Raw genomic sequence first — 15742 nt, 5'->3', positions numbered from 1 at the left:
GCAAATTATTGAAACTAGCGTCACTCGATTAAACACGCGTGGTGAGAAAATATTTTTCTTTCCTCAAGACAGAATGCTAAGGGAAAATATCCTTACGTTATTCTAGTTTAGTTTAAATCAAATTCTTTAGATAGTATACTTTTTAAACTGAGGGAACATAACATTCAAAAATTATTAAACAGCTTAATTCCAAACCTTTCTTGGATTTATTATATTTCTGAGTGTACTATGTCTATAACCTTTTCGAACTTTTGGGTTTTTAGGCAAGGTAATAATAAAAATTAAGAAAAATCTAGAGAGTAACTTGTTTTAAATCAAATCATGAAAATAGTCTTCAGTCGAGATGTGAAGGAAATTAACAGGTCCATACGGAAATTAATATAGAGAACGGCACTTCAATCATCAACTCAAGACCAAATTCCAAATATTATTCGGCTTAAAGTTATGCTGATCTCACAAATTTGAAATACATTTATTCTCAGTGTACTTCTCGAGAGTTTTTTCAAAGCATAATTTAAATGTGGTTTTAATATATTTGGAATGAACGTGTAACTGAGCATACAGTGTCAATACACTCACACAAACAAACATAGTACCACCTCGGCTCACCGACAGCGCTGCTAACAGTGTCGCCTGATTTCAGGCTGTGTTGCCAGTCTTCTTGATAATGTGATCTTCGCTTTTGAGAAGCGCATCAACTTACTGATAAAATGTCTAGAAGACATTATTACGCTAAATCGCATAATAAAGGTACTATTAATTAAACGCACTAAAAACACGATTTTAGCCACTGTGCTCTGGGGTGAGTAGGTTGATTGCCAGAATTGCTATTGGACCTAGTCTTAATCATAAGAATCCTGCTTTGAAGTGGGTTGGTTCAAACCCGGAATCGTTTAAAGGTTTAAAGATCCCACTGGACGTAGTTTGTTTAATGAAATGCAAATCTTGAGTAAGATGAAGGTTCGGAATCGCAATCGGATGTATTCTGATAGAAAAAAAATCAAAATCTGGCGTGGCTAGGTCAGTGGTTTGACGGAACAAACGGACTTTTTTGGGTCAATTAAACCAAATCTGGAATCGAAATGGCTATTAGACCTTGTTGGATCAAGTGGATTGGTTAGTTGGTGGATGAAATCACCATCGGATCTATTCGGATCACGGAAAATCCAACTCTGGGATTGGGTCTGTTGGTGGTTTGGAGGCACTTATGCACATAGTTGAGTCAACCAAATGCATCTCTGATGTGGTTTAATCAATCGTCAAAAACGCCATTGGAAGCAGAAGGGTAAAAAAATTGGTTTTGGAGCGAATATATAGCCTTAGTGTACGAAATAGGCAAAAAATCCAATTCTAGATTTGATTGAAACATAATTAGAAGAAAACAGGAAAATCCGCAATGATGTGGAAATAAAGAAATAAACAATTTCTTATAGAGCGACCATTCATTTTAGCGCCCCCTGAAGGCCCTGGCCAACCGCACGCTACGGCACTGACAACAGTAAAAGCATATATGACGATTGGACAAATCAAGCTTCCGAAAGATGCGCGTGTTAGGAGGAGTGGCAGGGTGTGCTACAGTGAGCACCCAAATAAGTCTCAGATTGGTGTGCTAGAGCGTGAATCAGGTGGTAGGGTGAGCATCCAAGTTAGTCTCACATGGTGCGTAAAAGGTGAGCACCCAAGTTAGACTCATACGGGATGAGTGCCTGTGTGAGCGTGAATGAGCGAGTACATTAAGTACTGCCTATCCCCCAGAAGTAATGCTGGGTGGCAGTTCCTGGGGAAACCAGGGTATTAGTAGAGAGGGTAACTCAAGTAACCTTCCGTTGCTTGGGTGGGTTTAGTGGGTCCGGCGCTCCGTCAACTCTACTCCCTGAGTGATAATTTCAGGTGTCTGTTTGCAGATTTGCCCTCATTCCTATATAAAAAAAGCATCCGAAAGATGTTTAATTTGGAAAAAAAAGAGCTAACCACGGTGGAGGTTGGTAAAGCCTATCCACTTTAAATTTCAGACACCCATCTTCTAATGCAGTTTTTAGCATTTGAAACCACTGAAACAATTAATTAACACTAGGATTCATTCGTTCAGAAAATCGTTGTAACTAAATGTTCAAATGACTATAACTCAGTCTTTTTTACCCGATTTTCTCAGGTTTTACACCAATCTCTTAGCCATCACTTGTAGTTTCTGGGCAGTAATGCAACGGAATTCTGAAAAATGCATTTTAGGTGACATACCTACTTTTTTTGTCTTTATTTGAGAGGTTTTCAGCCCTAGGCTGGCTTACCTCTTAATATACTCATATTTTATTACCGCAAATGGATATTTATCCATTTAGTGATGATGGAAATATTGACATACAGCAACCGTTCGCTAACTGGGCTAAAACACCAGCCCAGTTACCGAACGCCGCTTTTTAACTGGGCTGACGAGGGAATTTGCAATGCATTGTTGTGATCGTGTTTTACATGAAGCTTAAATAATATACCATTCAGAATCCCCTCGTCATCGAGTCTTTGTTGTTGTTTTTTGACGGTTAACTGCTTTTTAACTGGTCTTTGGCCCAGTTAGCGAACGCCCAGTTAAAAACTAGGGATCCTATATTAAGAGATGTGCGAATACTTTTCCAGACGATTTAGCAACGCTGTTACTTTCGTAAACAAACGCTGCCAGCACTTGCCGTGGGACAAAATGTTGGAGCTTGAACATGACTTGGCGCATAATGGCATTTTCAGATTTCGTTATCTAACGTCCAACAGTGCATTATCACTACAATAAAAGTGCAATACAAATGAACAAAGTACCATGCATAAACTAGACTACTTTGACTTGCCAATGTAAAACAAATTGTTTATTCGACAAAACTTTTCGTAAAATCTTTTTCATTACAATCGCAATACCTTTCAATCCGCAACAATAACAATGTTCATTTGGCTCAGATTCTGACAGCTCTCATTGCTCAATTGGCTCAAGATGGCCGCTTTCGCATATCTCTGAATGTAGGATCCCTATTAAAAACAGTCCAGTTAAAAGGCGCCCAGTTAGCGAACTGTTGCTGTAACATATTGAAGACATCACCTGGAATATAAGAACATATTTTGAGCATCCCTATTATGCATGCGGTGATAATTCGGTGACTGATGAAACTGCCTTGTATTATAGGGTGTATAAATCTACAGAAAATATTCAAAAGCATGTTATATTCTGTGAACTTGTTAGATTGAATGTAATCTATACAGGAAACATGTAGCTAAGCATAGCTTAGACTGGCTGTATAAATCAATGGAAACATGTATGATAATAAGCTATGATGTTCTAAGATCACCGGATTGTCCTGCAATATGAATTAAATGGTCTACCGCAACCTCGACTTCCATGATGTCCCAAACCGCTGTATCAACCCAATCATGTCCTCCGAGCATTTGTCTTTCATTTGCGTCTCAAGTCCTGGCGTATGAGATATTGTAGGATCTCCAAATTGTCCTAGAGTTTGAATCAAATTGTCTTCCGAATCAACCACGACTTGTGGGCTATGGACGTTGATTATGCTGAAGTTGAAGAACCGGCCTTTGATCCTCAACCTGCACATTCTTTCATTGATCGGCCACCATCCGATCACGCGCCTTTGCATATCGCCCATCACTATGAGTGCTTTTCCCAGCTCGTGTGTGTTGCCGCAGCTCTGGTAGATGGTATGATTACCTCTAAACGTTCGTACCATTGATCCCTTCCAACAAACCTCCTGCAGCGCTACGATGCCGAATCCACGGTCCTTGAGCACATCGGCGAGTATGCGTGTGCTCCCGATGAAGTTGAGAGATTTGCAGTTCCACGAACCGAATTTCCAATCGCTAGTCCCTTTTCGTCGCAGTGGTCTTCGCCGATGGTTCCGGTCCGTACTCTCTTGTTGATTGTTCGTTGCTTATGATTTTTTAAAGGCTGGATTGCAGGCCCTGACACCAAACCCCCTAAATTTCCGGAGGACCATTCCTCCTTATTCCCGGTGGACCATGGTGCACAGTTTCACTTAGAGTCCTTCGCTGGCACTCGGACGATGATCAGCCGCCCCTAACATGGAGAACAGATGCTGTTGTGAGCCGATCCTGGCATGGAGAACAGACGCTCAATAAGATTTGCACCTCCGGAGAGGAGCAAACCCCACCTTCCCTGTCAGCATACGACCATAGTTCCCACCGGGGTTGGTTACCCGATCTTCCCTAAGGTTGCTCGTATCCCGGCCAGCACCATGGGGAGTAAGGGATAGGAGTAGCTGGGTAAGAGGCTAAGGACCGCGAGATGGGGTCTATTTTATTCCTTCAGGTACGCGAAGTACCAATGGTACGCTTTACCCAGCATTTGCCGTGCCATAAATAAAACATTCACATTATTTGTTGTGGTGAATGTTATAATGAAGTCACATATCATTATTATTGACAAAAATACAACTCGGAATAATTTTCCTTAAAAATGTTTTTTCAAACACGAAAAAGTTTTTGCTTGTCACCATTATAACCCAAATACAATAAGTTTTTTATTTTTCTAAAAAAATAATCGTGACAGACGTCGGAAGATGATCTGGGATATCACTTTGTAGGCGTCATTAAGGATGGTGATCGCTCGAAAGTTCTCTCACTCCAGCTTGTGGCCTTTCTTGTAAATGGGGAATATAACCCCTTCCTTCCACTCCTCCGGTAGCGGTTCAGTTTCCCAGATTTTGACTATCAGTTTGTGCAGGCAAGTGGCCAGCTTTTCCGGGTCCATCTTGATGAGCTCAGCCCGATACCATCCTTACCAGATGGTTTATTGGTCTTTAGCTGTTGGAAGCCTTAACTTCCCTCCAGGTGGGGGCTGGTTGGCTTCCATCGTCCGCTGAAATGATGTAGTCATCTCCTCCACTGCTTTGACTTTTATTGCCTGTACTCTCAGCGCCATTCAAATGTTCCTCGTAGTGCTGCTTCCCTGCATATTTCGGATCGCGGCACGAAGCCTTTGAGGGATTCGTTTAGCTTCTGATAGAACTTAAGTGTTCCTTGAAAACGGCACAGCTGTTCCATGTCCTCGCACTCCGCTGCTTCCAGGCAGCGTTTCTTCTCCTGAAAATGACGGCTCTGCTGACTCCGCTTCCGTCTATAACGTTTCACGTTCTGCCAGGTATCTTGCTGCAGCGCGACCGCCCGCGCTGCGTCTTTCTCCTTCAAAATATGTCTGCATTCTTCATCGAACCAATTGTTCTGTCGACTTCGTCCCACATATCCGACGTTGTTCTCCGCTGCGTCGTTAATGGCTGCTTTGACTGTATCCCAGCAGTCCTCAAGAGGGGCACCGTTGATCTCACTCTCTTCCGGCAACGATGCCTCGAGATGCTTCGCGTATGCAGTGGCGACATCAGGTTGCTTCAGTCGCTCTAGGTCCTACCGCGGTTGTTGTCGGTACCGAACATTGTTGATGACGGATAGTTTTGGGCGCAGTTTAACCATCACTAGATAGCGGTCAGAGTCGATGTAAGCGCCACGATATGTCCTGACGTCGATAATGTCGGAGAAGTGCCGTCCATCAATCAGAACGTGGTGGACCGCAGTATCTACAAAACGCTTATTATACCACTAGTTCTCTACGGACACGAGACCTGGACGATGCTCGTGGAGGAAGAACGCGCACACAAGGAAAGTGCTGCGTACCATGTATGGTTGGGTCCAGAGGGCGTACGGTACTTGGAGGAGGCGAATCAACCACGAGTTGCATCAGATGTTGGGAGAACCATCCATTGTTCACACCGTGAAAATCGGACGACTGCGGTGGGCCGGGAACGTAGCCAGAATGTTGGACAGTACTCCGGTAAAAATGCAATGATATGGAAATGCTAATATAATCTTCCAAACTTAGATCTGATATTTCTCAACTGGACACTCTCAGCTTCCACACTGATACTCTTCCCTCCCTCATCATACGGGAGCTTGGCAGAAGAAAGGTCGTAAGAAACATTCTTTATATCTGCCGTATCCTAACGGAACTATCAAATCTATACTTTCGCCTCTATTTCTATCATGAACATGTACGTCTAAGTTTGGATGATGATATTAGCATTTCCATATCAATGGAAATCGTTTAACTTCACGTAGAAGTAAAACACTCATATCATTGATACGATAATATTGTCCATAATATTTACGCGCCTTGCTGCCTTCCTCCGCTCTTGGGTTAGGTAATCTGGATCTTCAGAATATTCATCCGGATTTATGTTTTCTATCTCATCTGCTTCTATCTCTTCTCCAAACATTCGAAGAGCACTTCGTTGAAGCTGTTTCACCAAAGTGGTTGAAGTTTTCTTGAGTCTGGCTAGACATATTGTAATGTAAATATTGTAATGTAAACGACAGCAGATCATTTTTGAATAATTAGATATTCTTCAATACCACCGAGCTTAATTTGAGAATTTTTTTTTTTCTTCGTGAAATTTTTTTTTTTCTTCGTGCCATCGAGTTTTCTTGAAAAATAGATCTGAAAAATAACATTTCTTCAAATATTAAATAGCTATGTAGGTCGCGTAAACGCATTTTTCGAGTCAAATTTGCCTGTAGAACTTTGGCCACAGTGTGTAGAAAAATAAAAAAAACTCTAAAAGAATGAAAAACTCACAAGAAGTATTTGATAATAGCCAACATTTGACAATTTAGTAAAAAAAAGCTCATTTTTCAAAAAATGATCTGTCGGAGCTTCTAAACTATTTTTTGGAATTTTGGAATGTTCTAGAGAAATGCTCCAGATGCGATTTCCTGTCATTTGAGCCTTGAACACAACAACTTTTCGAACATCGTGTTTTTGGGACACCCTAGCACCGATATCGTCCGAATTTAATCTCGAGAGACGACGTTTTAGTGTCCCAACTTACGAATGGATAGAAGATGAACGCGAACGTAAACTCATAATAGAGGATGACAAACAGAGGATTGCAGCCGCATATAACATTGCAGTGGAAACAATTGATATTTTTCATGATGAGTTTCAAGTTAGTTAAAAACCAATTAGATTTAGATTAAAATTTGTTATTATAAAATACAAGCTATTGGCTCCGTAAAGTGTTACACACGCCTCGAAAAAAAATAGTAAATTTATATAAAAAAATTAAATCTGTCTATCTAGCAAAAAGTGACCAGCCCTAGAAACATAACAAACTAGATAGATGTAGCTAGATGAGATGGATATGATAATCGCGTAAGAATCGCGAGAGTCGCTTAGAAGACGCCTGATTTCTAACGATTTCTTGATCGCGGTATTTGTCGTGTTAACACGTACTTCTCAACATGTAATTAGGTTCAGGTTACACCTTATACCAGTGGTGCTCAGGTACACGCTTGCTGCGGGCCAAAATGAAATTATGCGCCAATGCCACGGGCCGCAATGAGGTTTTTAAATTTATATAACAGCTTATTCTGAGAACTCGTTACTAGTAGATGTTCCTGAAATGTTAAGCAATGCTTTTTCTTCCAAAATGAATCAAATATACAAACAACAAAATGTAGATTTATATCACAATAAATGTATTTGAAAAACAATAGAAAGAAAAAAAACTTGTCGCATTTCAATACAATATACATAGTTCACTTACAGTTTTCATGAGCAAGCTTATCAAGATCAGCCTTCAGATTAGAGGTCGAAATACGCAAGGAATTGTCCAAATGTTCATCAGTTATCTTATTTCTAGCTTTTGACTTTACACCCGATTCTTTTTTTACTCGGAGGATGCGTGCCGTGTGAAAAAAATCCGTGTTATTTCGAGAAACCGTGTAAAAAAAGCCGTGCAAAAAATATCCGTGTAAAAAAAGTCACCGGGTCTTTGTTAATATGGGGGATGCGTTCCGTGTAAAAATAAATCCGTGTAAAAAAAAAATCCGTGCTATTTCGAGAAACCGTGCAAAAAAATCCGTGTTATTTCAAGAATCCGTGAAAAAAAAGCCGTGTGAAAATAATCCGTGTAAAAAAAGAATCGGGTGTACTTGCTTCATTGCGGAAAACAGTTGTTCACAAATGTATGTGGATCTAAGCAAAGAAGCTACGAAAAGAGCATGTTTTCGCAGCTCTGGGAAGCGCTCTTCCAGAATAAATATGGCATAGAATTTCAGAAGATCATGGCGATTAAATTTTTCTCGCAGTTCCGTATCGCACTGTAATTCAATGAGTTCCATTGGGAAATTATCTGGAGCTTGCTCGACATCAACACTGAATGAAGCAGAGAAAAGTTTTAGAATTTTGTCATGAAATCTCCAAATCTCCGAGCAAAATCATTTTTCATTGTTTGGAGCGCTTCAACGTATTTTTTTTTGTCGACGACACGATGCAATTTCCGAGAGTTGGGGAATGGGCGAAATGCAGAATTTCCATCTGTTTCTCCCACAACAAGATCTTGTTTTCAAACGTACTGATTTGATTAAGCATGCTGTGCACCAATTTACCTTTACCCTGGAGATTTAAATTTAAATAGTTCAGGTGCGTTGTTATGTCAGTCAAGAAAGCCAGATCTGCCATCCACTCCGTATTATTGAAACACTTCGCTGGTTTACATTTTCTCTCCATGAATTCGACGATTTCTTTCCGAAGACCAAATACGCGTCGTAACAACTTTCCCCTGCTCAGCCAACGTACCTAAGTATAATATGGTAGATCACCATATTCTCCATCCGTGTTTACTAGAACTGTCTGAAATTCTCGATGGTTCAATGCGTGTGATCGGATGGAATTAACTATTTTGATGACATCTTTGAATCCCACGTTTTGGGCGCAGAGGTTCTCCTGGTGCACAATGTAATGGTACTGGAAGAATCTCTCCGACACTAATTTTCGGTACCTTTACGTTTTCCTATGAATAATGATTTTTTTTATTACTAAAATAAAATGCTTCCGCGGGCCGCATTTACCACCTCAACGGGCCACATGCGGCCCGCGGGCCGCTAGATGAGCACCACTGCCTTATACAAACCATACAAATGCTAGCATACTTGAACAATTATCCAATTAACAGGATATGTCCAACAAGTTGTCATTAGTGGATGCGATGGACCGATGCAAAAATGTACCATCCGTCTCCATATGCTCGTATGCTTTATATACGATTTGCATAATCATTTTTATTATCCCTACCTGTCCTGCCGCCTGGGAGGCTAATGTTCTCTTGGAAAACACTCATGAGGACATAAACATATCATATTGTCGAAATAAGTTAGTATTTATCTCATAGAAGTTAACACGCAAGTGATTTCAACACTTCCCAAGCGATGAACCTAATCTCCCTCCACCAATTAATTAACTATCGTCGGTCATTAATGAATCTGTACATGAGCATCACGAATACAATTTTACTGTTGATCAATGTATTTCTTGGTAACATCGAACTTAGGGGTAGCACAGACCTACTCTCATCTGTCAATATATTCTGGATCAGTCCGGTCACATCGGTCAAGATCCGAAAGGTAAAGGTTGAATGGAAACAGGTCCTTTTGCTTCTGAATTTTCAACAATTTCAGTTAGAAGTTGCTTCATTAAACCTATGGCGTTTTCTATCGCTGATATACGATAGACTTCTTCATTTTTAGTCTGGTCAAAGCAGCTCATAATGGGCTAAAACAAAACAGTAAATTAATTAATTCTTCATGCTCCTTTACAGAACTATCCAACACGTTACATCCACGAGCCATGGAACGCTCCGGAGTCTGTGCAGCGCACGTCCAAGTGTATTATCGGTAAGGATTATCCCCTACCAATGGTCAATCACGCTATCGCAAGTCGCGCCAATATGGAACGCATCAAACAGGTCTACCAGCAGTTGGCAAAATATCGAAGCCCTAGCAGTAGCTTCGATAGCGAGTTTCCTGAGAAGGGCGGTTCTGCAATTGCCGGTGTCATGACTGCTGCCAAAGTGTATCACATGAATGCTTCCAGTCTGAACGACAGCCCTAGTCCAACGACCATCATGACCAATCTCAACAGTTCAGGAAATTACATGTGTCGAACATATCCACCAGCACAAAGTAATCTCAATGCTAAAATCATAACCTACCATCAGAATCGCGAAACGCAGCAGCACTTGTCGCATTCACAGCAGCAACGCCCCCTTCACCCGCATCACCACCAGCAACAATCACAACAGCATGCAGGAGGTCATCAAACTCCTAGCAGCGATCAGTACTCTAACCTCCATAATTCCGCATACGTCACAATCAAGCCGGAAAGTCCTAGCATGACCATTAGCAACAACAACAGCGATCTCATGAATGCACAGTTCAACACATTGCAAGACCAGATGAACAACAGTATGATCCCGTTAGGAAGCAGCGGTTCCAAGATTGAAACGAACAGCTTTGAGTATGAACGAAATCAAGAAAATCTATACAATAATCAGTTCAAAGTGGAATACACGGACAACTACAACTCCGGGTACGGCATGCGGAATGCTGAATTTTATGGACGAGGACGAGAGGACGAATCGGTGGAGCAGTCGTCGGTGCCGATGAAATCCGCTCATCTGATTCAGCCGGCAAACTTGCCAAACCCGGCCAAGCAACTGAGCGAGAACCAGTTGCACCTCCATCACCACAACCACCTGAATCATCACCATCAGGCCCGCAGTGCCATAGCGGATAATCACCGAAGGCAGCAGCAGCAACAACAGCAACAACCAATGCAACAGTCACCAACCAGCGAGGAAAAACTAACGTCCGGTGATTAGAACCGGTCTTCGAAAAACTGGCTGTGATGGTTGGAGTGTGAAAGTGAAAAAGTAAGTGCCGCTTCCTAATAAATTAGCAGAACTGAGTTCTGTATCTCGCGATTTAGGGTGTCTTTCATTTTATTTGTTATTTGCAAAAAGACATGTTCGCTACCGAAGTAAATAACAAAAATGTGGAACCCAATTTGTCCGCTTGTTATACATTTGAAATTAGGATAATAATTCATTCCAGAACCAGTCACCCTGTGTTTACAGAACTGAGTAGTTGTGCAGGCAAAACATGGGCTGTGGGGAATGTTCTCAAGCGTAGAAGGCTAAGAGAAGGGCGGAAGTTGTCTTGATAACGGCAGGGCGTAAACTTCGTAGAATAAATATAGTTGGTTCGCTATTTTTAGATAAGCATATATATATTTCTTATCCGAAATTTTCCTCCGGGAAGCTGGAAACGAAAAGAATCTTAAACTTAATGGACAGAATCGGGCGTCTAATAGTAGTTTGAGAGTTAAACCATTGTTTTAATACATGGGAAGGTTCTTGGAATATCAGAAACATCTTTTATTCATCCGGACATCCTAATAAATGGTTCCATCTCGAAAGTCTAAACAGTGGGTTGTATTCTAAATAATTTTTATAACGTATTTCTTTAGTGCAATTATGTGGTGTCTCCCGAAGAAGGATTCGAAACATCTATCATTCTTTTCATAATTATTGAGGAGTTCAACGCTTGGCTGGATATCAATTTTATGACCGGTTTGAAGACTGAATATTGATGAACGTAATTTATCACGATTTTGTGGGGTTCTCCTTAGCCGTGCGGTGAGACGCGCGGCTACAAAGCAAGACCATGCTGAGGGTGTCTGGGTTCGATTCCCGGTGCCGATCTAGACAATTTTCGCTTTGGAAATTGTCTGGACTTCATTGGGCATAAAAGTATCATCGTGTTAGCCTCATGATTCACGAATGCAAAAATGGTAACCTGGCTTAGAAACCTCGCACTTAATAACTCCACAGTGCTTAATGAACACTAAGCTGCGAGGCGGCTCTGTCCCAGTGTGGGGATGTAATGCCAAGAAGAAGAAGAAGAAAATTTATCACGAACGAATTGGGAACAGAAAACAGCGGTGCCCACTAGACACGTCGAGTCAAGTACGAGTGGAAAGCGTAGTGGAATTAAATGGAAAGTTCTTAACTCGCCTTAGATGGTTGAATACATTCCACTAAAAAGAGCTTAAAATACGTTTTTTGCAATTTCTGGTCATAATATCTGGTTTATAATTAATTGCATATTATTCGGCAACTCGGCCGTAGGAGAACCATTTTTTGCTAAATATCTTGGCTGGGCATATGCACAGCCCATGTTTCGAAAAGGACAAATTTCATATCAATAGCTTGGGTAAGTGGTCAAATAGTGTATTCTCGGCAAGCCTCGTTGGATAAACGTACAACTCGTGCTGAAAAAATCATCTTTTTGCAACTTGTTGCACAAACTGCTATTCCGAAAATGTAGATTGGTAAACAGTTATGAACTGAGGAGAATGGTCTTGAGGCCAATAATTCTAAACCTGATCGTTTACTTCTAACTAATTACTGAGAAGAGAAGTTTTTTAAACTAATTTTGGAGTGACATGTACAGTACCGTCAAACATCCCACTTTTCAGGTTTCTCTGTCCTTAATTATAAAATAAAAGTATTTATTCACTATACCAGTTTTCGCCATTTTCTCAATTTGGCCAGTTTTTTGCATAAGTCCAAAAATAACCTTTTTTGAGGGTTTTATTAGCTCTAACAAGAGATATATCCCTTATCCTTCTTCTCTGTTGAAACTGATCGATATTTTTTGGAAAATATACATTTTTCAGGATTGGCCAAATTAGGCACTAAGGAGGCCATAACACTTACCCTACTAGTATATGATATTTTTAATGTGCCCTTATATTAGGGATCAGTCATATAAACATATACAACAACATTAAAAATATGGAAATAATATCAAAGTGGTGGATATTCGGGGCGACTTGCAACTAGAGAGTCCATTTTCCGGCACTTCTTCTTTTCTTTTTCTATAAGGATTTTATTCAATATCGAAATTTCGAAGCAGAAAACAATTTAGCATGCATGAGGATTTGGGACAAGCAGGGAATGTAAAACAATGCAAGTTCTACCAGAAGCTCAACGCATCCCGCAAAGGCTTCGTGCCGCGAGCCGAAATATACCGGGATATGGATGGGAGCATCTTGATGGACGAACGTGTGGTGATCGAAAGGTGGAAGCAGCACTACGAGGAACATTTGAATGGCGCTGAGAGTACCGGCAGTGTAAGTCAAGGCGGCGGAGGAGATGACTGCGTCAGTTCAGCGGACGATGGAAGCCAACCAGCCCCCACCTTGAGGGAAGTTAAGGATGCCATCCAACAGCTAAAGACCAATAAATCAGCTGGTAAGGATGGTATCGGAGCTGAGCTCATCAAGATGGGCCCGGAAAAGCTAGCCACTTGCCTGCACAAATTGATAGTCAGAATCTGGGAAACCGAACAGCTACCGGAGGAGTGGAAAGAAGGGGTTATATGCCCCATCTACAAGAAAGGCGACAAGCTGGAGTGTGAGATCTTTAGAGCGATCACTATCCTTAATGCCGCCTACAAAGTGATATCCCAGATCATCTTCCGTCATCTTTCACCGTTAATGAATGAGCTCGTGGGAGGTTATCAAGCCGGGTTCGTTGACGGCTGCTCGACAACGGACCAGATCTTTACTGTACGTCAAATCCTTCAAAATTGCCGTGAATACCAGGTCCCAACGCACCATCTGTTTATTGATTTCAAGGCGGCATACGACAGTATAGACCGCGTAGAGCTATGGCAAATTATGGACGAGAACAGCTTCCCTGGGAAGCTTACCAGACTGATCAAAGCAACGGTGGATGGTGTGCGGTGCAACGGTAAAAACTGTGTGAAGATTTCGGGCGAATACTCCAGTTCGTTCGAATCGCGCCGGGGACTAAGACTGGATGGACTTTCGTGCCTGTTGTTCAACATTGCGCTAGAAGATGTCATGCGGAGAGCCGGGTGTAACAGCCGGGGTACGATTTTCAACAGATCCAGTCAATTTATTTGTTTCGCGGGTGACATGGACATTGTCGGCCGAACATTTGCAAAGGTGGCAGAACTGTACACCCGCCTGACACATGAAGCAACAAAAGTTGAACTGGTGGTGAATGCGTCAAAGACAATGTACATGCTTGTGGGCGGAATCGAGCGCGACAGGGCCCGCCTGGGAAGCAGTGTTACGATAGACGGGGATACCTTCTTGGTGGTCGAGGAATTCGTCTACCTCGGATCCTTGCTAACGGCTGATAACAATGTCAGTCGTGAAATACGAAGGCGCATCATCAGTGGAAGTCGGGCCTACTACGGGCTCCAGAAGAAACTAGGGTCAAAAAAGATTCGCCACCACACCAAATGTGTCATGTACAAGACACTAATAAGACCGGTAGTCCTCTACGGACACGAAACATGGACAATGCTCGAGGAGGACTTGCAAGCACTCATAGTATTCGAGAGACGGGTGATTAGGACCATCTTTGGCGGTGTGCAAGAAGACGGTGTGTGGCGGCGAAGAATGAACCACGAGCTCGCCCAGCTCTACGGCGAACCCAGCATCCAGAAGGTAGCTAAAGCCGGAAGGGTACAATGGGCAGGACATGTTGCAAGAATGTCGGATAGCAACCCTGCGCTTCCGATCCGGCAGGTACGAGACGGCGTGGAGCGCAGCGAGCGAGATGGGCAGACCAGGTGCAAAATGACTTGGCGAGCGTGGGGCATATCCGAGGGTGGAGAGATGCGGCCTCGAACCATGTATTGTGGCGTCAAATTGTTGATTCAGTGTTATCTGTTTAGATTTAGACTAAATAAATGAAATGAAATGAATGAGGGAATGTAAAACAAGAAGATTGCAGATGATAACAACATTGTCCTCTTTTGTAAATGTTGGGACAAACTCAACTCGCAACAAGCGTTTGTACCAATCGTATCAGGTATCAGAACGTCGGCTCAGGAGGCACGTTCCCCTCAATTTGGGAGATTTGTGCCATTGCCTTCACTGGCCTTTCTCATCATTTACCTGACGGAAAAGGAAGTGAAAAGGGGAAAGGAAGAGGAAGTGAAGTTGGAAAGGAGAATGGAACCATTTATAGGAAAGCCAATTATGTAGACTCACACGCATTCAGCTAGACGAAACACAGAGTGCACTGTGAAAAACGCATAATGCGAATCCATATAGGTGACAATCACAAAGTACATTGTAAAAATCGCATAATGCGAATCCATATAGGTGGCAATTTGTTGAAAACTAAGTAAAACACATATTCATAACCCCACTCTTATTTAACCTCACGTTGAGATTGAACAAGAGTAGCTGAAGCCGAACGTCAAGGACGAGACACAGAGTACACTGTGAAAAACGCATAATGCGAATCCATATAGGTAACATACACAAAGTACATTGTAAAAAAAACGCATAATGCGAATCCATATAGGTGACAATTTGTTGAAAACTAAGTAAAACACATATCCATAACCCCACTCCTTATCCTTCCCCATTCTTATTGAACCTCACGTTGAGATTGAACAAGAGTAGCCGAACCCGAACGTCAAGAACGAAACACAGAGTACACTGTGAAAAACGCATAATGCGAATCCATATAGGTAACATACACAAAGTACATTGTAAAAAAACGCATAATGCGAATCCATATAGGTGACAATTTGTTGAAAACTAAGTAAAATACATATTCATAACCCCACTCTTATTTAACCTCACGTTGAGATTGAACAAGAGTAGCCGAAGCCGAACGTCAAGGACGAGACACAGAGTACACTGTGAAAAACGCATAATGCGAATCCATAAAGGTAACATACACAAAGTACATTGTAAAAAAACGCATAATGCGAATCCATATAGGTGACAATTTGTTGAAAAAAAAAAACTAAGTAAAAAAAAACATTTTCATAACCCCACCCTTAT

At 41.7% G+C, this 15742-nt stretch overlaps 1 protein-coding gene across 1 annotated transcript in view; it reads left to right on the top strand.

The window, feature by feature from the left end:
* Window positions 1-11102, top strand: part of LOC134227212 (cryptochrome-1-like) — a 29833-nt gene extending 18731 nt beyond the window's left edge. Inside the window, exon 6 of the mRNA XM_062708560.1 lies at window positions 9660-11102. Within this exon, the coding sequence (XP_062564544.1) occupies window positions 9660-10721 (1062 nt within the window). The 3' untranslated portion in view covers window positions 10722-11102. The remainder of the gene's footprint in view (window positions 1-9659) is intronic.
* Window positions 11103-15742: the final 4640 nt, after the last annotated feature.

This window comes from Armigeres subalbatus, chromosome 3, assembly GCF_024139115.2.
Source record: "Armigeres subalbatus isolate Guangzhou_Male chromosome 3, GZ_Asu_2, whole genome shotgun sequence".
NCBI lineage: Eukaryota > Metazoa > Arthropoda > Insecta > Diptera > Culicidae > Armigeres > Armigeres subalbatus.
The sequence above is the reverse complement of the archived record's forward strand: the minus strand, read 5'-3'. Positions and strand labels throughout refer to the sequence as shown.